Here is a 24,418-nt window from a genome sequence, read left to right as displayed (position 1 = left end):
TTTGCCACTTCCAGCCTGCAAGGACCTCACCTGTTCTCCAAGAATTCTCAAAGATTATAGACAGGCTCTGAGATTACGTACATCCGTAAACTCCCATCCATCTTGGACTCCCTTCTCTCTTAAGTATTTCTGACTATAGGATCTCACCCGGTTGTTTCTTAAGCTTTTTGAAATCCGCCTTCAAGTCCAAAATGCATTTCTGATTACACTCAGCTTTCCCTTGTCTCATGAAACCCAAGAGGACAATATTGTTTCCTCCCAAATTTCCCAGTACTTCCACTTCATTGATTAGTTGCTCCTTGTTGGTTAAGACGAGGTCCAAGATAGATGATCCCCTTGTTGCTTCTTCCACTATCTGAGAAATGAAATTGTCAGTGAGGCAATTGAGGAATTTGTTGGATCTTACATTCTTGGCAGAGTTGGAGTTCCAACATATATCAGGGAAGCTGAAGTCTCCTGTGACTACTATATCTCTCCTTTTTGAATATTTTGTAATCTGCTCTAGGAAGGCATCATCCAAGTCTTTAGTCTGATTAGAAGAGTTGTAGCAGACACCCTTCTTTGGCAATCACTCGTAGCCGAGTAAGATTGTCTTCCATAAACACGATTTTAACAATGGGTCCATAAGTGACTGTGGAGGCCAATTCTGGATCCACACGTCCTTCCATAGTGGGGACATTGGTTTCCGGGCAGGAGTTGATCACGGTGTGGATTTGCCAAGTGTGCCTTCCTCTTAGCACGTTTCTCCCTTGCGTCCTGAGATCGAGTTTCTTCAAAACCCATGACACCTTTGGAAAAGGCTGTTCTCCAACAGGAGCACTCGCTCCAGACACCCACATTGATGCTAAATCTTTGTAAGAGACTTTTTAATGACTTCAGCAACTGCTGCAAATAGAGTGGAAGATGGTTCAAGTTGTAGGAGAGGATAGGTTTTGTTTTTAAGAGGAGGTTGAAAAATTATGTTTTCAACTTTCTAGATGCTGTATTCAAATTATTACATGCACACATTAACTTTCTGGTAGCAGCTCTATGACTGAAGAAGATTCTTAAGTGTGAGCACAAATTCTTATTTGCTTATTTAGTTTTATGCAGTCCTCTTGCATTCACCTGTTAGGCATAGATGGCCAGGAATCCAATGCAGAATGTGCAGTATGGTAGAGGAAGGACATGTTTTTGTGCTAGCAAAGGAGGGGAGAGAGCCCTTTCATTTATAACCAGCATGGAAATCAATCTGGCTGACCCCACTTTGTGTAATACAAACTTTTAAAAATGTATTTATTTACTATAATCCACCTTTATGTTGACTACACAGCAGGGACTTACCTTCCTCTGAAGCAATCATGCAACGCAGATGAGTACGGTAACTTTTGTAACTTTTGTAGACTGATTTAAGAGGCTGATCTTAGATATCTCCTTTGGCTCCCTCCTCATCTTGTGATCTTCTGAACTACCTTGCATGTTGTTGTTAATACTATGACTGTGGCAGTATTAATCTGATATTGTTTTGTTTGCGTGTTTGTTTGATGCCAATAAAGGTTGATTATTATTATTTTGTTGTTCCACCCTTCAGTTGTTTAAAACACTGAAGCACGTTTGCAACAAAACCACTTACCTCTATTCCAGTGTTTTTCAGTATTCTGTCTTTGGGGAGCACTCTACATCAATTTGCTTTCCACTCTTGTGTAATCCACTCTTGTGTACTGTAGTCCACAAACCTTGGCTTGACTGATTAGCCAGCCAGTACTTAAAATTACTGCTGACCCTGTCCACTTCATGGAGGAAGGACCTGGTGGATGGGAGATTGTGATCCTTTTCTTGCTGGCTTTGCAGAGTACAGAAGGTAGTGTTAGAGACTTGTACTCCTTCTGCAGATGCTCTGTGGGAAATGAAAGACGCTTCTGGTATGTGAAGAGGACTATGGAAGTGGGAAGCTCTTTCACATATGTGCTGCTCTAACAGAGGCAAGAAATGCCTTATGGCTTTCTTGCTGCATTACTGTCTCCAAGGGCATTTTTTTTTGCTTTGCATGGTGCTTTTACATCTCTATCAAATATATATCCCACTCTTCCTCTCAAAGGAGCCTAGGACAGAAAACAACAAGCACATTAAATGACTCACACCCTCTTCCTTACATCTGCTTCACATATTATGGGGATCATGTATTTTCTAGAATTTGACCTGTAGTGCTGTTAGAAAAGATAAAGGGGAAATGTGCATCCTCAACATTTTTGATGGCCTGTGTTCAGCTGCTGCAAAAGTTCATACTGCAAGGACATTTTGTTAGAGTTTTAATAGTGCTGCAGTGTCAATGGGAAAGGCTGGACTTTAACTATTCATATTTGTGTTATGTTTTTATTCCATCCCTTCAAGGAATTAGTGGTGTTATAAATTATTCCTGTCTCCCCATTTTAACTTCACAAAAGCTCTGCAAGCTATGGTGGACTGAGAGAGACAGTGACTGTCCCAAGGTGACTCTGAGATGTTATTAATTGAGCAGGGTTTCAAACATGTGCCTCCCCAGATCTACCCTTAAGCACTACCCCAATTGTTCTCAGACTTTCTCCCCTGTTGTCCATTTGAAAATCGGCAGGGCTATTGGTGGACCACGTAATTACTTATTTATTCTATAAGTCAAAACATATACTGTAACTTGTATTTTAACAACTTCTTTCTCCAGTACCAGCATAATCGTCAAAATCAACACTGTGAACAATCATGAGCCCTAGGCAATTGTTTAATATTATCAAATGCTTAATGCTACCACATATTAGCCTGTTTAATAATCAGCCCTGGTCAAAATGGCCTCGAGCTTTGCAGGACCAGGTACTGTTATTCTCGACTTTTCCGCAACCTTTCCATGGCTCACATGAATGGAGCTCATGGACCATAGTTTGAGGCCTTCTGCACCACACCAGCTCTCATTTACTTTGTTATCTGGGAAGTGGTTCATTTATTGGGTAGTGGTAGTTTGGATATAACTAGTTGCACATTGAGATTTGTCTATGATCTTATGTTTGCAGAGGTCAGGTGCTCATGAATGAGGAGGAAGGAAATACAGTGGTCTTCTCTATTCTAAGATCATTCAACAACTACTTGTCACATCCTGTGGAAGATACGTCTGAATTGGCTGCCACACAAGTGCCTCAAGGTTCTCTGCAGATGCAGTATGAGCAGATGATGAAGGTGAGACTTCCTTAGTTCATTTGTTTTTCTGTAGTTACAATGGGCAGGCAAAGCAGTCACCTTCACTGTCAGAGCCTGATCGGAGTAGTATACTAAATCAGCTTTCCCCTGACCTGATGGCCTCCAGGTGTTGGCCAAAGCAGATGGGAATTTTGGTCAAAACGTCTGGAGGGCACCAGGCTGAGTAAGGCTACTCTTAAATGATTGGCATGTTCCAGAATGCTTAAGTTAGCAAGAACATCAGGATTTCCTAGACAAATGGAAATTTCATTCATGACTAAGTTAAAACATGGAGGGGGAGGGGGAATAGAGACCATTGCATTTGAATTTTTTCTTCAATTCTTATCCTGTCTTTCCTTCAAATTGTGTTGGACAGTGATATGGTCTCTGTTCAGAATCTCAGGTGAGCAAGTTGCTCTCAGAACCAGTCACACCCACCACACAGAAGCAGAGAAAGGTTCAGATAGTTTACTGTTATAGAATATAAGGCTCGGTTAACTGAGGTCCCCCCCCGGTTACCTAGTTTATTAATTTTTTAAAAAATATGATAAAAAAAGAAACCACGTAATGCAGTCAAAAGTGTTAGTGATTACATCACAACATAGATCCGTGAATTTATTTTATTTACTTATATTTTTGCCCTACTTTTTATCATAGAAATCTACAGCAGCTCATGGTAAATATTGCAAAAAAATGATGCAAATAAGCTTTTTTAAAAATGTAGATGATAACTCTTCACAGTTTGCTGCAATTGCTGCATGTTCTTTTTGAAGAACATTTTGTCTTCCAGTTACAGGTAGGTAGCCGTGTTGGTCTGAGTTGAAGCAAAATAAAAAAAATCCTTCAGTAGCACCTTAAAGACCAACTAAGTTTATATTTTGGTATGAGCTTTCGTGTGCATGTATCTGAAGAAGTGTGCATGCACACGAAAGCTCATACCAAAATATAAACTTAGTTGGTCTTTAAGGTGCTACTGAAGGAATTTTTTTTTTGTCTTCCAGTATCTTTTCTGCCAGATGCTATTTGGAAAATACTCTGCCCCTCTCTTTTGAACTGTTTTTACTACATTTTTTTAGTAGTGGAGGTAGTTTTTCTCTTATGTGCAAATCATAAATATTTGATATAGGTCTTATTATTCATGCTAATGCATATTAAGAGGATGACTTAGATAGAAACCAAAGGCTTCTGCGAAGTTGGTATGCTATCTCTGCACTGTGGAGAGTTCTTACTTGAGCCCACTTGTACATTTGAAGAATAATTTTCTAGTTGGTATGAGGAAACATTTTTATTTATTTATTTAGAGGGCAGAAATAAAACAATGTAGAATAATTGTCAGTAATAGATAAAATCAGGAAATATTAAAAGTAAGGATATATAAATAAATTCTGTGTCTGGAATACGTTTTCTGAAATAAAGTTTTAAGCATGTGTCATAGCATAGTGAGGGAGCCTTTCTAATGTTAATAGGGAGTTTTGAGAGGAAGGAACGAGCAATCTTACTCTTTTCTTTCCAGTCTCTCACTTGCTTAGGTTTGGATGTTTAAAAAGTTGTTTATGTGGAATTCAGCATAGTGCTAAGGCAGTTGTTACACCAGTGCAGGGATTTCTGCTTGCACAATGTTGTTCCTGAATCTGTTGCACATTTGTGGACAGTGTATGCGAGAGCATGGGTGGATGGGAAGTCCTGTTGCACAAGTGGAAATCCCTATTCTGATGGGACATGGTTGGAATTGCACCATTAACTCTTTGCCACAGATGGTTGTAAGAACTACAGTATTTTGTTTCCTTTGGATAAAATGTTTCCTAAAACGCTTTGTGCTGCTGCTTATGTTTATTTTTTCTTTCCTCATGTTAACACATCAGCGTGAAGATCAGGCTGGGCAAATACGTTCAGAGGCACAGCTTTTGCAAATGGAGCGGGAGAAAATGCAAATGGAACTGAGTCACAAAAGGGCTCGAATTGAACTTGAGAAGGAGGCTAATGCAAATGCAAGAAATTTTGAGGTTAGTTTGCTAGTAATACACCGTTGATTAGTAGAGACATCAACCAGAGCCTCTTTTAGACCACCTCATGATTGACTTGGTTTGATGGTAAATTTATAGGATCTGGTGATCATGTTTTTAATGGACAGGAGAGAGTTTGTGTGGGTTCTTTTACAAGCATTTAAAACCGGGGTGGGTAACTGGATCTCATGGGCAAGCTGAATATTTTCCTTTCCCACCTCTTGCAGGTTGCTCACCTGTTAAATACCGTGGCATTACAGTGACATTAGGTGGTCATATTTTGCCCTCACAGTCAGCTGATAGTTGGGTCTTCAAAGCTCTGTGCACCCATCGAGATGGGCTCACGGCAATGCACTACAAAAAAATGGAAGAGGCGATAGCAACTCCTATGAAATTACTTATAAATAGCATAATAGCAGAAGGGAAAACCCCTGAATTGTGGAATTTGGCACATATTATTGTAATACAAAAGCATGACAAAAATAAAGAAAATATTAACAACTATACTGTAGACCTATATCCCTACTCAACAATGACTACAAAATATACGCCGATATTCTGGCCCAAAGATTAAGAATAGTTTTGAATGAATATATTAATCAAGATCAAGTAGGTTTCCTACCAGGGAGGAAGATGTGTGACAATGTAAGACTAGTGGTTTATTTGATTGAATATCTAGACATGAATCCAGGGAAAACAGCAGCCTTTGTATTTATTGATGCTGAGAAAGCTTTTGATAATGTATCCTGGAGATTTCTTGAGAAAATATTGGAAAGATTAGAGCTAGGAACATTAATATTAAATGGAATAAACGCAATATACCAAGACCAAAAGGCCAATCTGGTAATTAACAGTGAGATGACAGAATATTTCCCCATATAGAAAGGAACAGACAGGGGTGCCCACTTTCTCCTCTTTTGTTTATATTAACATTGGAAATATTAAATGAGGTTATAAGAAAGGAAGAGGAAATAAAAGGTATAACACTGGGTAGGAATGTGTATAAAATCAGAGCATTTGTAGATGATATGATAGTAATGGTGGAAAATCTGATAAATAGTATAAATAAATTATTGGAGAAGATGGAAGAATTTGGAAGGGTAGCAGGATTCAAATTAAATAAAGACAAAACGAAGATAATGGTCAAAAATATGAATGAATTGGAGAAAAAGAATTTGGAAAAAACAAGTGGCCTGCAAATTGTAAAAAAGATAAAATACCCCGGGGATTTACATAGCAATGAAGAATATTAATTTGTTTGAGGATAATTATATTAAAACATGGAAAGAAATAAGAAATCAATTAGAAATTTGGCAGAGATTAAAATTATCAATGTGGGGTAGAATTTCTACGATCAAAATGAGTATATTGCAAAAAATCCTTTTTTTTTATTCCAAATGATTCCGGTAATTAGTAAATATGATATGTTTGAAAAATGGAAAAAAGGACATATCCCAATTTGTATAGCAAGGGAAAAAAACCACATATAAAATATAAACTGTTAACATACAATAAAGAGAGGGATGGATCCGGACTTCTAGATTGGAGAATTTACTATCAGGTGGCATGCTTAGGATGGATAAAAGACTGGGTCATGCTAGATAAAACAGAGATTCTAGACTTGGAAGGATGGAATAATAATAATAATAATAATAATAATAATAATAATAATAATAATAATTTATTTATACCCCACCCATCTGGCTGGGTTTCCCCAGCCACTCTGGGCGGCTTCTAACAGAAAAATTAAACACAGTAATCTATTAAACATTAAAAGCCTCCCTGAACAGGGCAGCCTTCAGATGGAACAACTGCTTCGGATGGCACGCCTATTTAATTTATGATAAAGTGGCAGTAAACAGGGACTTCCTGAACCACATAATCAGGAAGTCTCTATATAAAGTATGGGCAAACTACCGATGGTTGTTAGAACCTAAGATACCATGGTGGGTATCTACACTAGGTATTGGCAGTGAAAAAGTAAATATGGAGAAGGGCTGGCCAACATATCAACAGTTATTAATAAAAGAACATGGTGAGGTAAAAATAAGACCATATGAAGAGGTTAATAACTATTGTAACAGCTGGCTACAATATCACCAGGTATTGCATGTCTTCAACCAAGATAAAAAAAATAGGATTTGAACAGAAAACATCAAAATTACAGTGTGAACTTTTGCAACCTGTGAGGGACAAGGGATACAGGGAAGTCCCTCCCATCTTAAGTTCCAGCCCATCCCCAAGCGCTGGGGAGAGCAGGGAGAGCTCTGCCTCCAGCGGAGAGTCAGGAAGTGGTGTCCGAGGCTCAGGCAAGGTTGCGGAGCCCATGCCCCAGGTGGGACAGGAAGGTGTGAGCACGGGGGGAAGGCCAATTCCCCCAACTCTGGAATTGCGACGCAAACGTAGGGGGAAGAGGTTGGGTCTCCCAAAGCTTCTTTGCTGGAAGAAAATGCGCCAATCGCCATTCGGAGGTTCTGACACCTCACCGTAAGCATGTATATAGATCGTTCTGACCACTGTAAATAATCAGCACTTAATAAAAGTCTAAAAAGACTATGCTGCGAGGAGTCGTTACTCTAGAGTAGCCACATCAGCGCCTCTGACACAACCAAATAAGAAAATAATATCGAAAATATACAGCTTGCTACTTGAATGGGAACTGAAAGATGAGGTAATAAAAGAACCAATGATAAAATGGTCACAAGAGCAGGGCCAGACAGTTCACTTAGATAGGTGGGAAAGGCTATGGAAAACAGATATAAATTTCACAGCATGCTGTTTGATTAAGGAAAACATAATGAAAATGTTTTACCACTGGCACCTCACCCCAGTAAAATAATCAAAGATGTACAAAAAACAATCAAACCAATGTAGGAGATGCAAAACAGAGGTGGGGACGATGTACTATATGTGGTGGGGGTGCAAAGTGGTGAAACAATTTTGGATTATGATACATGAAGAGCTAAAAAAAATATTTAGGAGTCCAATCTCTAAAAAACCAGAGGCATTTTTGCTGGGTTTAGTATCGAATGATATCCGCAAGGATAAAAGGAATGTATTCCTTTACGCAACTGCGGCAGCCAGAATCGTAGTGGTGAAAAATGGGAAAACTGACAAAATGCCAGAATTATTAGAATGGAGAACCAAACTTTTCAAATTCGTGGAGATGGCAAAATTAAAAGCATCAATTAGAGGCTGCTCTAATCAAAAAATTAATAAAGAATGGGAATGCGTTAAGGAATACATGAAAACAGTCGGTGCTGGAGCTTAAAAATTAAAATGCAAAAGTTCAAAAGGCGCAAGGAGACAGGATAATATTATATTAAGGATGGAGTAACAAATAAAGTGAGTAACACAACAGTAACAAAAACAATAGTAAGCAAAGAAGTTCGCACACGGGTGGAGGGAAGCACTGGGTTGCGAAGGTATTAATCGAAATTGTTAAAGATTGGTACAGGATTTAAGAGATTTAAAATAAGTAAAGAAGCATCGAGAAATATCAAGTAAATGTATTGGAGAGGAGATCAGTGTAAATGAAAATTTGAGACTTATGGTTTTGCTATATATGATTTTATTTTGGACTTGTCTGTTGTAAAGAATTTATATTTTGCGAATAAAACAATTTTAAAAAATCAAAGCCCTGTGCACCATAGGAAAAGTGGCCTTTGCCAACCTGGTGCCTTTGAGATATTTTGGACTACAACTCCCATTAGCTCCACACAGCATGATCATGCTGGTTGGGGTGAATGAGAATTGTAGTCCAAAATACCTGGAGGGTATTAGGTTGGTGAAAGCTAATGTAGAAGATAGTGAATTGAATTGCGGAAACTGTATTCAAATCCCTGTTTAGCCATAAATTCACTGGGTAAGCTCTTAGCCTTGTTTGCCTCACAAAGCTTTTTAGGACAGAATGGGATAATCTCGTGTGTACCATTTTGAGTCAATGGATGAAATTCAGGATACAAGATTGATAAATCTAGCATGTGAAACAGAAACTATGCTGTGCTATGTGGCTACCTCTGCCTTCTAGGTTGATGTCACAAGGAGGATGCACTTTATCCTGTAAAGCACTTCAAGAATTCAGAGACTTTTATTAAATCTTGACATAACAACATACGCAGGAGGTGGATCTCTATTGTAACTCAGAAAAAATGAGTAGCTAAGGAAGTTCCTAGTTCCACCTCAAGTCAAGTGATTTTGTGCATTATTCCAGTGTCACTTCAACCCCAAAATCTAGCTGAGTCAGTTGCAGAAACACTTAAAACCCTGAAACGTAAAGGGAGCAGCACTAATCCAACAGTGTGGTAATTACCTTGCTCAGATTCTGTATTTCGGAAGTGATGTGGATAAAGGGTTTAGGAACCTCATACTGCTTTGCATAATCCTTGCTTAGTATGTAAATCCGTAGCTTGTTTTGCTTTGATTAGCAGAGCAATTTGCTACACGTTTTCCAATAAGAGTGAATTAATTTGAGTTGGAAGCAAATGGAACTTGGACTGGAAATGCTTTGAGAGTTCAGAAAAAAGGAAGAGAAGGAATGGAGGAGAATTGGGCAGGGGAAATTCAATACAGCAGTGTGTGTTGCATTATTTTATACTTTTCTAGTGAAATATTTTGGTCACAGAGTAGAATGATTTAAATTACCAAGGAAAAAGGTCAATTTAAGTCAAATTTCCTGTAGCTATTTCATATATTTCGTAAACTTCGTACATTTTCTAAACAGAGGTGCAAATCAGACCACTAAACCATGTTAATTTACAACTAAACAGAAGTATTATTTACACCAGGAAATGGAACCTTTTTATGTTGGGTGGTCCTGGTGGTGTATATCAGGAAGTATGGAGCCAAAGCAGGCAGTGATTCCCCCTCCTCTTAGTGTCTTGTTTCTTCCCCTTTTCCAAGTCTAATTGCCACATGGTAGACAATTTGGGTGGGTAGTGGGCAGAACATGAGAAGGGGAGAGTTGTTAACCCAACACTCTCTAGCTCCTACCCAAGCCCCGAATGTGGTATTTAGGCTAAAACCCTAATTGCTGATGGGGAGCTAGGTCCAAGGAGGAAATGCTGTGGTTTGAACCCATTTGTTCCTTGGTTTACAGTCAGACTTTGCCTCTCTTTGTCACACTGTGTATATATTTTTCAAGGTTTCCTTGAATGTCTCTAAAATATTTCCATATAGGGTCTTCATTATATGGTCCATTAAAGTGGACAAGCACCTGCCATGGTGCAAGGGGTGCCACAGCAATGCTGTATATCAGTACGTGAGAGCCCCTTTTTCGAATTATAGCATTGGCACAGGGCAATGAAATTCCCAGGATGTTTTACATAAAATGCAGAAGACCATAAAATAACAATACTAATAACACAAACTGAAAAGACTAAAAGCCTTGGTGAAATAAAATGTTATTTGCTGGGTGCCAAAAAGATGTTGGCATGTCCAAATACTTTTTTATATGGTGATGTGTGAATTTGGGAATTTGACCATTTCTCAGTTAAATCAATTGAGAGTCATTCAGTGATGGCTAGTCACCATACAAGGGGCAAATTCTGAATCACTTTTTGCCTGCTTTTTTATTGTTCCCTCATTTGGCTGCTGAGTGTGTTGCTGTGGCTGCATTAAGTAATATGGACAGATCTATAACTGTGTCATGAATGTTGTTGTGACAAGTAACTAGAAAATGTGGTAGTGATGGAAGGAAAAACACTGGAAATCAGTATGCAAACCATTTCCATTTGGAGTAAACCAAATGCAGGAGATGAGTTTCTAAGTGAGATGTTTACCTGGTTCATATCATCCTAGCATTGAAGCTTGTACTATGAACCAAAACCCTGTTCAGGCTGATGCGTTTGTGAGCACTATGTCTTTGAACAGTGCAAGCCATGCTGTCAAGTCCGACAATATGTGAATATCCCATTTGGCTCCAATTTATTGTAAACATCTTTATACAACACCTGTGGAAAACATATGGTGCAGCCATGCCCCAAGATTACTTCTGTGATGTACTAGACATTCATGACCAGGATGGATAAAAAGCAATATGGTAATTTTAAAAACCAAAACCAGGGGTTGTATCCAACATTAATCAAACTCTAAAATTTCAACTGTGTCCTGTGCTAATGCTATAATTCGGGAGGGGAGCAAAACTGTCAGACTTGTTCAGTGGCTACATAATAGAAATAGGTTGCATGGAAACTGTCCACTAAGTTTCACTAGTGGTAGTTTCACTGGTGGTAGTTTCACTGTTTCACTAGTGAAATGGATGAAAAGACTTGGGAAGACTTTGCTTAGTGGAGATGCTAGCAATATATTACTGTAGCTATTTGATGCAAGGTTCTTTGAAGTTTCTTTCTGTTTTTCCTCTCTTTCTAGCGGGAGGCTGACCATAACAAAGAGCTCCTCAAGCGTATCAAGCAGTGTCAGGAAAGAGAAACTGAGACCGAAAATAAGCTTCAAGAACAAATTGAGATTAACAAATCCTGTCAGAAGCACACAGAGTCTCTGAATAAGAAGTTGCAGGAGAAGGAGAACAAGCTTGCTGAAGCTAATGAAGTAAGAAAAAAGCAGTTTCTTATTTGATTCCATACTATATGTAGTTTCCAATCGTCCATGAATATTAATAAATAGCTTGGTTGCATCAGTTGTGATGCACAGTAGAATGGTTGTGATGTTCGTGCCCGTCAGTACCCTCAACCTCTTTCCCTTTTAGCACTGCCCGCTCTCACTCCGGAGGCTGCTGGGCTGCTTTCGTTACCCGGGAAAGGGTCTGGCTATACCTCTATGGCTCGAACGGGGTTTTGAAACACTTCTTTAACCGGTATCGCTGCCACCACCCGGGAAGGTCCCCTTACAGACCTCCGGGACAAAGAATACACGTTCTGCCTGGTAGAGGGCAAAGCAGCCTAGGACTGGGTTTAGCAATGCGACCAGAAAGGACCAAGATCCACAAGAAATCTCTTTTAACTATTTATTATAAAATAGCTTAAACAAAGTAACATGCAACAGTTCTCAAGTAAAGGGAATACAAAGATAAAACAAGAAAAAGTAGCTAACTTACAAGTACAAACTTAGAATAGGATTGATCCAAGACTGCATCTCTCCATCCCAGCAAATTGCAGTCAAGAGCTAACGGCAGACCTCAGTCTCTCTCAGGCTCTTTGAAGACGAACAGGACAGCAGTACCTTGCTGGGTCATTTTGCAAGACAAAGGGACTCATCTCTAACAGACTTAAATCCCTAAAACCCTTGAGGTGTTCCACGTGGGCTTATGGATCATTATCCAATCTGCGTTAGAGTTGAGATTTGAATAATCCAATCAAAGAACCTACAACCGTTAGTCTTGTCAATCAAATAGAAACTACACAGATGTCTTGTGTTTACCCATTAATCAACCTACAGGGCAATTAACGCCTTCAGTTCTCAGAGCACACCGGACAGAGCTTCCTCCCTAATTTCTTATCGCACAGGAATGGGAGATTTCACAGCTGCAAGGTTACACGGGATCAAAGGAGCCAGAAATCTTTCTCTTAAAGTTCAGAAGTTTACTTTCCCAGGCCATTCTCCCTCTCGATGGCCAAAGTCCCATGAATCTCTGCAGTTCCCATAATGCTCTGCACCTAAATCCATGACAATGGTGATATGCACATTCTGCTCATAGTACTCAATTTCTTAATGGATGATATAATGGTGCTTATTGTTTGAAGGAGAATGTGGGCATTGATAAATATGGAAGTGTTTCTCCAAAAGTCTTCCTCAACCTGGTGCTTTCTAGATGTTGCTGGTTCAAATATCCCTCAGGGGTTCAAATGTCCCTCAGCCCCAGCAAGCCCTAATGGTCAGGGATGATGGGAGTTGTAGTCAAGAAACAACTAGAGGGCACTAGGTTGGGAAAGGCTTTCTAGAGGAAGCATTTTTCAAAGGCAAGATGGCAAAGGAATCCGAATTTTGCGTTGTTGATGTTGGTATCTGTCTGTTTTGAGATACAGTGGAAGAGTGCAGCTTCAGATGTAAAGTCAAACCATTGGACAGCTACAGTGCCTGCTGTGGCTGTAGAAACAAATACGGGCAAGACATGTTTTATTGCAGCTGGGGCAGATGAAGATGTCTGGCATTGCTTCCACAGATGCACCATGCCGTTTCTTCTCTCTGTGCTCCTCCCCGTAGTAATTTCTCCTCTGGTTACTGCTGTGGATACATGATGTGATTGAATGTCTCCAAGCACTGCAATTGTCTGTAAAGAATTCCCTTATGATGTGGTTAATGTTGTCTATGAAGGAGGTGTATAAGTGGTGTCTGCTTTCAGCATGTCTCCTGCAGCTAGTGCAATGAGAAAATGATGTTGACTGTTGACCTCTGAGTTCTAAAGCTGCTTTGTGACTCGGGATAGACCCTGCCAGTGAGTGACTGTAATCTGTTGAAAACTACATGGGCGAAGGCTTTTCCCACGGTACTCAGCAGTGGGATTCCATGGTAGTTACTACAGTCATGACAGTCACCTTTGTTCTTGTAAAGGGTAACAATGCTGGATTCGCACATGTCTTGTGGCACAGATCCTGTTTCCCAGCACTGCAAGAGAAGGCTGTGGAGGTGTGTCATGAGGGAGGAGTTGAGACTGGCTTTCTGCACTTCTGTTGGGATTCTGTCCTATCCTGGGGCTTTACCACATGCCTGGGAGTTGATGGCATTCTTCAGCTCATTAAGGGAGGGAGGGACATCCAGATGTTCCAAGGCAGGCAGAGTCTGGATACGTTTGATTGCTGTATCAGAGACCATGTTTTCCTACGAGTACAGTTTTTGATAGTGCTTTGCCCATTACTTCATCTGCTTGCTGCAATCTGTTATGATCTCTGCAGAAAAGGTTTTAAGCGGTGCAGTTTTTCTGACTGTTGGTCCAAAGCCTTCTAGCCTTTGTACATTTTGTGAGTACTGTATTGCTGCTTTAACCAGTAGTCATGGACACATTGGCAAGCTGCTGGGCATCACTCCTAGCTTTTCTCAGTGCAGCAAGTGTCATCCTGCAGGGTGCACACTTGTAGTTCACAAGAGTCTCTCACTTTGCAGCCTTAACAGGCTCCGTGTCCTTAATGCTGGCCTCAAATCAGTTGGGTATCTGCTGCTCTCAAGGAGCAAAGGAATATGGATTTTGCATTGTTATCAAACAGTAGTAAGAGGTAATTGGGAGGTGTTGTGAAGGGCATAATAATACAAAAGGGTCACAAGAAGTGATGAGGAGTTTAGGTTATTCTTGGTCAGTTACTGCTGTGATATCACTCACTGCAGGGAGATTTTGTTGTTTAGTCGTTTAGTTGTGTCCGACTCTTTGTGACCCCATGGACCAGAGCATACCAGGCACTCCTGTCTTCCATTGCCTCCTGCAGTTTGGTCAGACTGGAAGATTTTAGGTCAGACTGAGAGATTTTATTTCTTTTTTCCCCTGGCATCTCCAATCTGATCTGTTCTGTGTAATTTTTAACGCAGCAGCTGTTTCTGAAACTGTGATGTCCCTCCCAAGAGTGTGCATACCTAGCTGAATATTTAGGAAATTGTAATGTCATAAATTTAGTACAAGAGTTAATTTTGGAGAAAAGGCCTGTGTAGGCATAGAATATGGAAGAGGGCAAGAGAGGAGAGAGATTCAAGGCACAAGAAGTGATTGTTCATAAGAGTGACTAAGTTAGTCTTTGCCAACCTGTGCCCTCCACAGGTTTTGGATGGCTATGCTGATTGGGGCTGATGGGAGTTGGAATTCAAAACATCTGAAGGACCCCAGGTTGGTGAAGCCTGGACTAAGTAATTGTTCTTTTTATAAGCAAGAAATGGCCTAATGATAAGTTGATGTCCTTTCCCCTCTGCATCTAACCTAGTTCTGGTAACTCTGGATTGTACAACTTTATTGAAAAGTTAACACTGCCATTTTTACTTGTCTGTTGGGAGAATTGATGCAGTTTTGAAATTCCACTGCAGAGAAAATATTCATAAGGTGCTGATGGAACAATTTGCATCCCTCTGATGCATCCTATTGTAGACAGACATTCTAACTTTGAAACTTGCTATTTGCATGCCAGTGTGAAGTTACTTGCTTAATGGGTGTGACAATTAGGGTGACAGATAAGAGAGCAAAGAGTTGCTTTTGCCTTTCTGAGGTAACTTTTTAAAGGTCTGATTTCATGTACCGTGTTTCCCCTTTTTTAAGACACCGTCTTATAACTTTTTTCCCTCAAAAAAACACACAGTGGCTTATTTTCAGGGGGTGTCTTTTTTTAAAAAAAAAAGTGCTGGTACAACTGGGACCCACTGGCTCAGGATGCTCGGTGCTCTCTTCTGCACATTGCTGGGCGCGTTGTTGGCGCTGCCAGTTCCGAGCGCCTGCAGGGTGGGGTGGGGGTGGCAGTGCTTTAAACCCCCAACCCTGTAGAAAGCAATGGAAGTTATGGACTGTAACAATCCTTAAGAGGCGCAGGTCTTAAAAAACCCCTGGTATCACCCTTGAAGCACAGCCTTCCAAAGTCAGGGGGGAATAGGTCTGTTTAGACAAAGGAAAGGATCGGGGGTGATTCTGTGCCCTGGGACCCACAGAACTACTTTAAAAATCCCAACCTGGGGGGGGGGTCAAATAGTGAAGCCCCATAGCCCTGTAGCAACAGAAGGCACATTCTGAAGCACCCGAGCTGTTCGGTTCCATAAAAAATCCAGGAATTGTAAAATTAACAACAATAATGGGGGGGCACTCTATCCAAAGAGTTAAGAAGGAATGGGAAAGTGTTGAGTTATATATGGAAAAATATGGAAAGGAAAGTTAGTTAAAGATAAAAAATAAATAATTATCGCAAGGGGAAAAATAACATCATAAAGGGTAATAATATTAAATATAAAATAGACAACACAACAGAAAAAGCAAGTATATGACTAAATGAGATCGCACAGGAGTGAGGGAAGTGGGGAGAGAGGGAGGGGGGTAAGGAATGGAAGGAGGCAATGGTTGGAGGAGGGTATAGGGGGATGAATTAAAGGAAAATTAAGACTGAGAAGCGCATGGTTTTTGTTTTTTAAAGATGCAAAGGCTTGCAATCAGCCAAAGTATAGAGCCCAACTTCTAGGAGACTGCGATCTACTTGCGGATTTATAAACTGGAGGTGATCTACCCCCGTTATATTGGTGTTCAGGTCAGAGTTGTTTTTAGAGAGAGGAAATATCCCATTTTTGAGGTTAAAGTAAAAGTTCCTGACCTTTTTTTTATAATGAGGAAATGCTGCTAAAACTCCGTTCTTCATTCCACGAAGGGGAGAGGGGGCGGGGCCGGGTGCTCAAAGACAAAAGAAATGGAAAAGGAGATAGCGATCAAATCCAGCCTCGCATTCATGCAGCCGTCGGGAGAGGCAGGGGCTGCAGCCGAGTGCTGCTTCACAAACAAACGGGGGAAAGTGCTTAGAACCCAGAGAATCCAGCTGAAAAACACGAAGCAGCAACAGCAATTGCACACACACCATCCCAAGCCAGCACAGTAACCAAGTCCCAAAAGCAAGAAAGGACTCAGCAAACACTGCTGCGGCCGGCGTTGCTGCTGCTGACTCGGGGAGCTCAGTGATCTCTTCCGCACAGCGCCTATCACTATGGCTTATTTTCGGGGTACGGTTTATATTTCTCAAATGCTTAGAAATGCTGCTATGGCTTATTTTATGACTACGCCTTAAAAAGGGGGAAACACGGTATTATTGGTTCTTCACATTTAATCAGTAGTGTTTGATCAGAGGTGGTTCATTGTCCTTGACATCTAGGTCCAACCATATATTTGTGTATTCATTCTTTCTCTCTCAGACAATTAGTGTGTTGAAAGGAAAGATATCGGAGTTGCAGTGGAACTTAACAAATCAGGAGATGAAAATGAAAACCTGTGAATCGCAGAAGCAGGAGCTGACTGAACAGCTGGATGTACTACAAAAGTGAGTAGGGGATTAACAACTGCCAGGAAATAAAACCTTTAGTCTTTGGCAGCTGGTGTCACTCAGGAAGGGAAAGTTTCAACAGCTTTTGATTTTTGCTGTTCAAAGAGCTGCTTTGATCAGGATGTGTACTGCTGAAAACTTGATAAATGGGGCGTGGGGAAAATAACAAAATAAAAAAGTAGATAAAGTAATTTTATGGAAAATAAATAAATAAAGCTTAAACATTTCATATTTCTCTTGTGCAGGAGATGGGAAAATACTGAGGATTGGAGGAGGCTAATTAACTGAAAAGTCTTTTATTAAAACCTGTAACTATCATTGATGAGGCTGGGTTGATTATAATTCCTCCCCTCAACACTGATTTTGGTCATAACTTTTGAAGCAGCATTTATGTAATACCGACATGAGTTGTTTGGTGGCCAAATAATTGGAGTACGGAAATAACAAGTGATTTGTGGGATTTGTTACTTGGCTAAGAATATTCAGTGCATAGCCTAAATTTTCTGCAAAGGAAAAAAGATGTCTGCAGCTGCAATCCAATGGATGCTTAAGTACTATTGAATTCAGTGGGACTTACCTCTGAATATAGGATTGCATTGCAAGCTATGGTATCATGATAACAGTTTTTGGAAAATACTGGCAAAATGCAACTGGCGTATTGGGATGCATTTTGTCTCTGAATGTGTCCTTGCTGTTTCCTTACAGCAGTGTGTACTAAGAGGACAATAGCCCATACTTCAGCAAGGAGATAGAGCTGTACAGTCGTACCTTGGTTCTCGAACCGAACCTGTTCCGGAAGTCCGTTTGATTTCTGAAAACGTTCGAAAACCAAGGTGCATCTTCAGATTGGCTGCACTCAATTGGAAACTGCGGAAGCCGCGTCAGATGTTCGGCTTCTAAAAAAAGTTCGCAAACTGGAACACTTACTTCTGGGTTTGCAGCGTTTGGGAGCCAAAAAGTTTGAGTCGCAAGGCGTTCGAGAACCAAGGTACGACTGTAGTGGGGAAGAATGAAGTCTCTTCCATAATGAATTTTGGACAGGGTCTTTGCAATGTGATTGTCTTTGGGATGGGAACCCAGTATGAAGGGAAGAACAGACCTGTAGGTTGGACACTGCTTTGGAGACAGGCAATGCCCATGTTTCTTAGTTACTTTAGATTCCTTGAGCATGCACACACTCCCTGGTAGACAGGAGAACACATTGCAGTGGAAGTTTAATGTGACCAAGAGATGTAATGTGCATGTCATAGAATCATAAAATTGTCGAGTTGGAAGGGACTGCAAAGGCCATCTAGTCCAGCACTGCAGGAATCTTTTGCCCATTGTGGTGATGAATGGTCTGGAAGTGAATAAGTAGAGAAAAGTGCTGCAGGACAGGTGCATTCCAATGGTGAGTGGTTGACAGTGGGTTCAAAATAGACACCAGGAAGTATTTCTATTGATGGGCACAAACTTTTAGAAAGGATTTGGCAAGGTCTGTCAAGGCCTATTAGCTAGTACCGTGTTTCTCATATTATAAGACACGTCTTATATTTATTTTTTCCTCAAAAAAACACACTATGGCTTATTTTCAAGGGATGTCTTATTTTTTTCCTCCTCCTGCCGCGGCCGGCATTGCTGCTGCGCCTATCACTATGTCTTATTTTCGGGGTATGGCTTATATTCATTGAATGCTTAAAAATCCTGCTATGGCTTATTTTATGGGTATGTCTTAAAATATGAGAAACAGGGTATGGTAAAAATGAAACCTCTTGAGGCAGAGACAATGGATGGGAGTTATCTAAAAAGTCCCATCAGCGCAAGCCCTGGTTAAGGTTTTCACTTGTGCATCAGTGCTTTCCCTTCCTCTCTCCACTGGCATGCTCTGAAATTGACTGGAGGTGTGTGTGTGTCAGGAGAACGGTGCATGGGGGGGCAGGAGGGTATGCTTTCATTCTATCTGGCAAGCCGCAATGCTTGTGCTGACAGGATGTTTACCATAGCAGAATGTTGAATGCTAACAGTATTTATTTCTTTTTATTGTTTTTAAATAATTTGCCTCTCAATAACATAATACGGTGAAGAGTAGTATATAAATGTTTTATAGTATTTACAAATTGCATACATACTAAACACCACAAAACTATAAATGTTGCAAAAATGATAAAAGTCATTGAAAAACTTTTCTTAAAAGCTGCAGATTAAGTCAAAATAGACAAAGCACCAAAAGCAGTTAAACCTGACAAGACTTGGTGCCAGGTGGATAGACCTAATCAGTTCTAGAGAGGAGTGGTATGACTATCTCCATCACAGCCTGCTTGATTGCTTACCAGCAATGCTGTTGAAACCAATGCCAGGCTACAAAGCACTTTGCTTATAGCAACTTTTGCTTCTAGTGGGAATGGTTCTATAAGTGACTCATATGTCGTATCTTCTCTATGTCACTATTTGTTGTTAGCCGCCCTGAGCCCGGTCTTGACTGGGAAGGGCGCGGTATAAATAAAAATTATTATTATTGTTATTGTTATTGTTATTATTATTATTTATACCGGTAGACCCTCTGCCTAGTTATGAGATACATGATTGCCCACCATGGCTAGCAATTCCTGTCTGTCTTTCATAGGTAGACACATTTAAACATAATTGTTGACTCGGGAGAGATTTTGATGGGGGAAGTTAATTTGACTTAAAATTGTAAAAATTAAGAAATAGCTTTTCTGAGCATGCGTAACAATTAAGTTTTGTTCAGCATGTAGTGAAGCATAACCATGGAAGGATGATGAACAGGATGCTTCCAAGGTATGTACTTGTGCTTTCAAATGTTCCTCTTTGTATTCAATGCATATCTTTTATGTCCACATACAATAGAAAATGGAGAGAGGCCAGTCAACAAATTGAGTCTCTACATGCAAAGGAAGCACTGATTGCTGAGAAGGAGCAGAAAGTTCAGGTGAGATCCTCTCCTTATTAAGTATGTGAAGCTATATCTTTACTCTACAAAACTACTCTTAAGGAAAGCACAGAACCCCTCTATTACCACCTTGTGACTGAAAAATATAAACAGAAATTATGGAAACTCTTCATGGAAACAAAAGTTGCACAAAACATTTAATTTGTACCAAACTGGCCACAAACTGGCCACAAAAGGCACATGCAATCATGTATTGTTTGTTTGGTTTAACAGTGAAGTTAATGTTAAACTGGCTGCAGAGATTTCACACATGTCATGTCTTCTAACTTAGCCTTTCTGATAGCTCTCTTGGTCCTTTACTTTCCAGGACCTGGAGCAAAAGCTCTCGTTGCAAGAACAAGATGCTATAATTGTGAAGAACATGAAGATGGAGTTGGCACAATTTCCCAAAATGGAGCGGGAGCTGCGGGAGCTCAGGGAGGAGAATGCTTACCTTAGGTCAGAAGACAGCAGTTGTGCTCAGTGGGAAAGATGTGCACCTTTCACTTGCTCCTGCCCACCTGTGGCAGCTTCTGCACTGAGGCTGTAAACTCCCCTTTTCAGAACTTGATACCTTGTCTTCAGTATTCACAACAGATTCTCAACAGTCCTCTTTCTCTACACCTGCATTATAGTTGTATGCTCATATTGGCTCTGCAGCATTGTTGTTGTTGTTACATTTAATAAACAATAAAAAATGGGTTGACATTTGCTTTGCAAAAAGCAAGTAGTGTTAATATCTTAATAGTGTGTTTCCCCTTTCCCCAGGGAAATAAAAGAAAACAATGGATTGCTCAAAGAGGAGGTAGAGGGTCTCCAGAGGAAACTAGTGCGTTATGAAAAGGTCCAGGCAGAAATGGTAGCCTTGGAATTGGAGAAGGAGGTAAGGTCACAGTAACGCAACCTGTATAGGTGGGGTGGGTCCTTCTGCCCCTAGTTGCAAATTATTTTTCTAATAAGAAGATACAGATGGCATCTCTGTCATCTCTCTAGGCCTGTTAGGCTAATGCAAGAATTAGTAATGAGCCGTGTGTGTGTGTGTGTGTGTGTGTGTGTGTGTGTGTGTGTGTTTTAAAAATTCTGTGAAAAGCTCTGATCTCCATGGTGGCAGCTTCTGTTTTAAGCCTGCCTGCATTGTCTTCTGGAATACAAGAGTTGAAAAGGGACAGTAGCACTTGATGGACATTTAAAGAATTCTGTTTACATTTGGATTGTAATTGCTATGCATGGGACTAAACATAGTATGGGATCAATACATTGCTTTCTTTGTCTTGGTGTGAAAACAGTTGTTTGAGCATTGAGCTACAGTAGCGTTGTTAATTATTGCAATATAAATTAAATCCAGGCTACTCAGTTGTCTGGACTAGAAGAAAATAGAGACCGGAGGTGAATTCTCCTGAACTAAGAACCAGAGGTGGCAAACACAGCTGACGAGATGTTGGGAATATGGATAACTTAATTAATGTAGGATCAAAGATTGGTGCTGTAGAACAGAATTTCATTATTAATTTATCATACAATGCTACTTGAGGTACCGTACGAATAAATAGTATGCAGGTTTGGGACATTTTACCATTTCACCCTTTCCTGCTACAATTGTAACTTGTTTTGACATGCACTTACCATAACAAGTTTTGCAAAACAAGCAAATTGGGGGGGGGGGGTTAAATTGTTGCCAAGTATGTGCTATTTATGCTCGGGTAGCATAGTTTTGGTATGTGTTGATGAATATTTTTAAAAACAAATTACTAAACCTAAGAGGGATGAATTTAAATTTTTAACACTGCAGATGTTCAGGTATAGATGTTTTGTTTTTGTTTTTAATTCAAATTCTTTTGTTACTTTTTTCAGAGACTTCATGGGAAGCTGAATACTTGGGAGAAACTGGACCAGAGCACTGGCTTAGAGATCAAGTAAGTAGAAAATGATAGTAACAATCTGAGCACCAATATTCCTGTTTGTGCAGGACGTTTTAGTTTAGTCAGTTATTCCTTCTTTTCACCATAAGAAACATTTTTTTTTAATTAGGCAGATAGGTGCATTGTTTAATGTAGGATGTCTCTAAAAATTCACTGGTGTTTCAATTAATCTACCACAAATATACAAAAAGGGGGGTAAATGCAGTATTCACTATAAAACACAATTCAAAATGGCATTCAAAAAGGTTTGAAACAAGCCTGGGGAACTTGTCACAAAGCAAGGGGAAGTCGTGGGGCAACACACCTGCACATAAATAAGGACTCAAACTAGGAAAGACTTTACCATTCCTTTTTGAATTGTTGATTAATCTATCAGCATTTGCCAAACTTAATGCAGCATAGTTTAGTTCTTAGCTCTAGATGTTTTGCTTGACTCCTGGTGAAGTGGAAGTATTTTCTGTGAGAATTATCTGATGTTCAGGGAGTTGCATTTACTACTTTTTTGTGACTAAATTTTCTACTAGGCCTAGAGTAGCTACTACCCCAATTATGGAATGCTCTCCCCAAGATGCTTTCCTGGTCTTGGGTTAATATGTTTTTGTTCTTGGGTGTTTGGCTAGTACTAATAGAGCTTTGCCGGCTGTTGGTAGATGGCTTCTGCACAGTCTTAGCCTGGTGTCTGCTGCTGAGATTCATTAGAAGGCTGAGAGACCTTTGGATTTCTTCCCTCTGGTCCTCATCTGTTTAAATTTGCTGCTTTGTGGGACTATGAGTGTTGGTTCAGCTGCAGAATTTAGGATAATGGTCCCAAATGTGGGCTTTCCACTTCTAAGTGGAGGTTTACATCTTCTAAATTGATAAGTATCAACTTATATAGTGACCTTCCCGAATGAACAAGGCTTTTAATGGGTACCGGTAATTGGAACCAAAAGATATTAGTAGGTGACGTGGTCTCTTTGTTAGAGAGCCAAATCAAATTATTGTCTGCTGTCCTTCCTTTGCTTTTTGGTTGTGTTCTTGGGGGGTGGGGGTGGGAATCAACCATACTACGGTGCTGCTTGTCTTATGGTGGGCTCTACCTCCTTGGGGTTTTTAAGCAGAGGTTGGGTGGCCATCTGTTATGTATGATGTAGTTGAGATTCCTGCAATTCAAGGGGTTAGACTAAAGGCCCTTGGGTGTCCCTTCCAATGCTACAATTCTATGGTTCTACAAACTAAATAAAAATCAGTTATATGCAGGCATCTCAAGATTCTCATACATAAAATAAGAAGCCATTTTGAAAACTCTTATGTTTTTGTAGGTGTGTTCACTTTTTATCTCCTACCATTGTGTACAGAGTCAACTAAGGAAAAGTATTCCGTGCTATTGTTGATGCTTTCCAAGTAAGGATGAATGCTGCTTGTTGGAATGGTATAGTACAGGGACGTCCAATTCTCAAGAGACTGCGATCTACTCACAGAACAAAATAGTGGCAGTGATATACCCAATTTTTTTTTTTAGGGGTTTAGGTCAAAATTATTGAGCTTTTTTAGGAGAGCAGCTTGTTGACCTTTTCTTAGGGGTTCAGGCCAAGGTTGTTAATCTTTTTTTGGGGGGCAACATCGGAGTTGTGAAGCTTTTCGGGGGGGGGGGGGCACAAAGTGGAGGTGATTATTTTAAGACGGGAACGCAGAAAATTGCTCACCGCCATTACAAAAGCCGGCCAGCGCTAACTGCAGCTTCCGGTATAGCAATCCTGCGACACTGAAAGAAACAACGAGGGGGCGGGGCTGGATACATTCATTTTACAGCTAATCTTCCCAAGAGGGTGTAAATGAGCTAGTGATCGACCCCTTTCACCTGGAGAATGACCTATTGATTGTGGTCAACTGGTTGGACATCCCTGGTATAGTGTTTAACAGATGGTGGAAGAGAATGGTGTTTTCTATTCATTTTACCGTAGCAGTGTGTTTTTAATGCCTTGCTGCTCCTCCATAGTATCAACCACCCCAGCAATGAGGATGCAAAGATTTTGAAGTTCAGGTTACAGTCTGAGAAGACTGTTGCTTTGTGTGTATTGGTATGGATAGTAAAAAAAAATAATCCACTGGTAAATGCTGAGTCTTCAGCAAATTGCTTTGATGTCACAGAGTGCTAGGCCTTTGAAGGCTCACATTTCTCCTGACTGGTAGTTTCTACTGCCTTTTATCAACCTCCAGCTTGGGTTACTCTTGCGAAGGTCAATTATGCAACATGCACAATTTTAATGGCCGTTTATTTTTTATTGCAATGCAAGTTAAGTCAGCACCCACTAGATGGCACATTTCCTCCAACAGGGCCAGGAAACCCATTTCTTGCTACTTTGTGTTTTCCTCTGATACCCAACCAGGGGAGAAGAGAATAATCTACAGGTGGCCAGCCTTACTATCATGCAGGAAATTCGCCAATGAGAACAGCTACCTGGC

At 40.3% G+C, this 24,418-nt stretch overlaps 2 protein-coding genes across 2 annotated transcripts in view; both read left to right on the top strand.

Moving 5' to 3' along the window:
* The window catches only part of MAD1L1 (mitotic arrest deficient 1 like 1), a 492,750-nt gene that overhangs the window by 2,800 nt on the left and 465,532 nt on the right, over positions 1-24,418 (top strand). Inside the window, exons 2-9 of the mRNA XM_035130662.2 lie at positions 3,021-3,183; positions 5,046-5,186; positions 11,556-11,735; positions 16,998-17,122; positions 19,973-20,054; positions 20,383-20,513; positions 20,823-20,937; positions 21,906-21,967. Coding sequence (XP_034986553.2) covers positions 3,021-3,183; positions 5,046-5,186; positions 11,556-11,735; positions 16,998-17,122; positions 19,973-20,054; positions 20,383-20,513; positions 20,823-20,937; positions 21,906-21,967 — 999 coding nt within the window. The remainder of the gene's footprint in view (positions 1-3,020; positions 3,184-5,045; positions 5,187-11,555; positions 11,736-16,997; positions 17,123-19,972; positions 20,055-20,382; positions 20,514-20,822; positions 20,938-21,905; positions 21,968-24,418) is intronic.
* The window catches only part of SNX8 (sorting nexin 8), a 238,329-nt gene that overhangs the window by 59,091 nt on the left and 154,820 nt on the right, over positions 1-24,418 (top strand). The window lies entirely within an intron of this gene.

The sequence above is a fragment of the Zootoca vivipara genome, chromosome 14, assembly GCF_963506605.1.
Source record: "Zootoca vivipara chromosome 14, rZooViv1.1, whole genome shotgun sequence".
Taxonomy (NCBI): domain Eukaryota; kingdom Metazoa; phylum Chordata; class Lepidosauria; order Squamata; family Lacertidae; genus Zootoca; species Zootoca vivipara.
The sequence above is the reverse complement of the archived record's forward strand: the minus strand, read 5'-3'. Positions and strand labels throughout refer to the sequence as shown.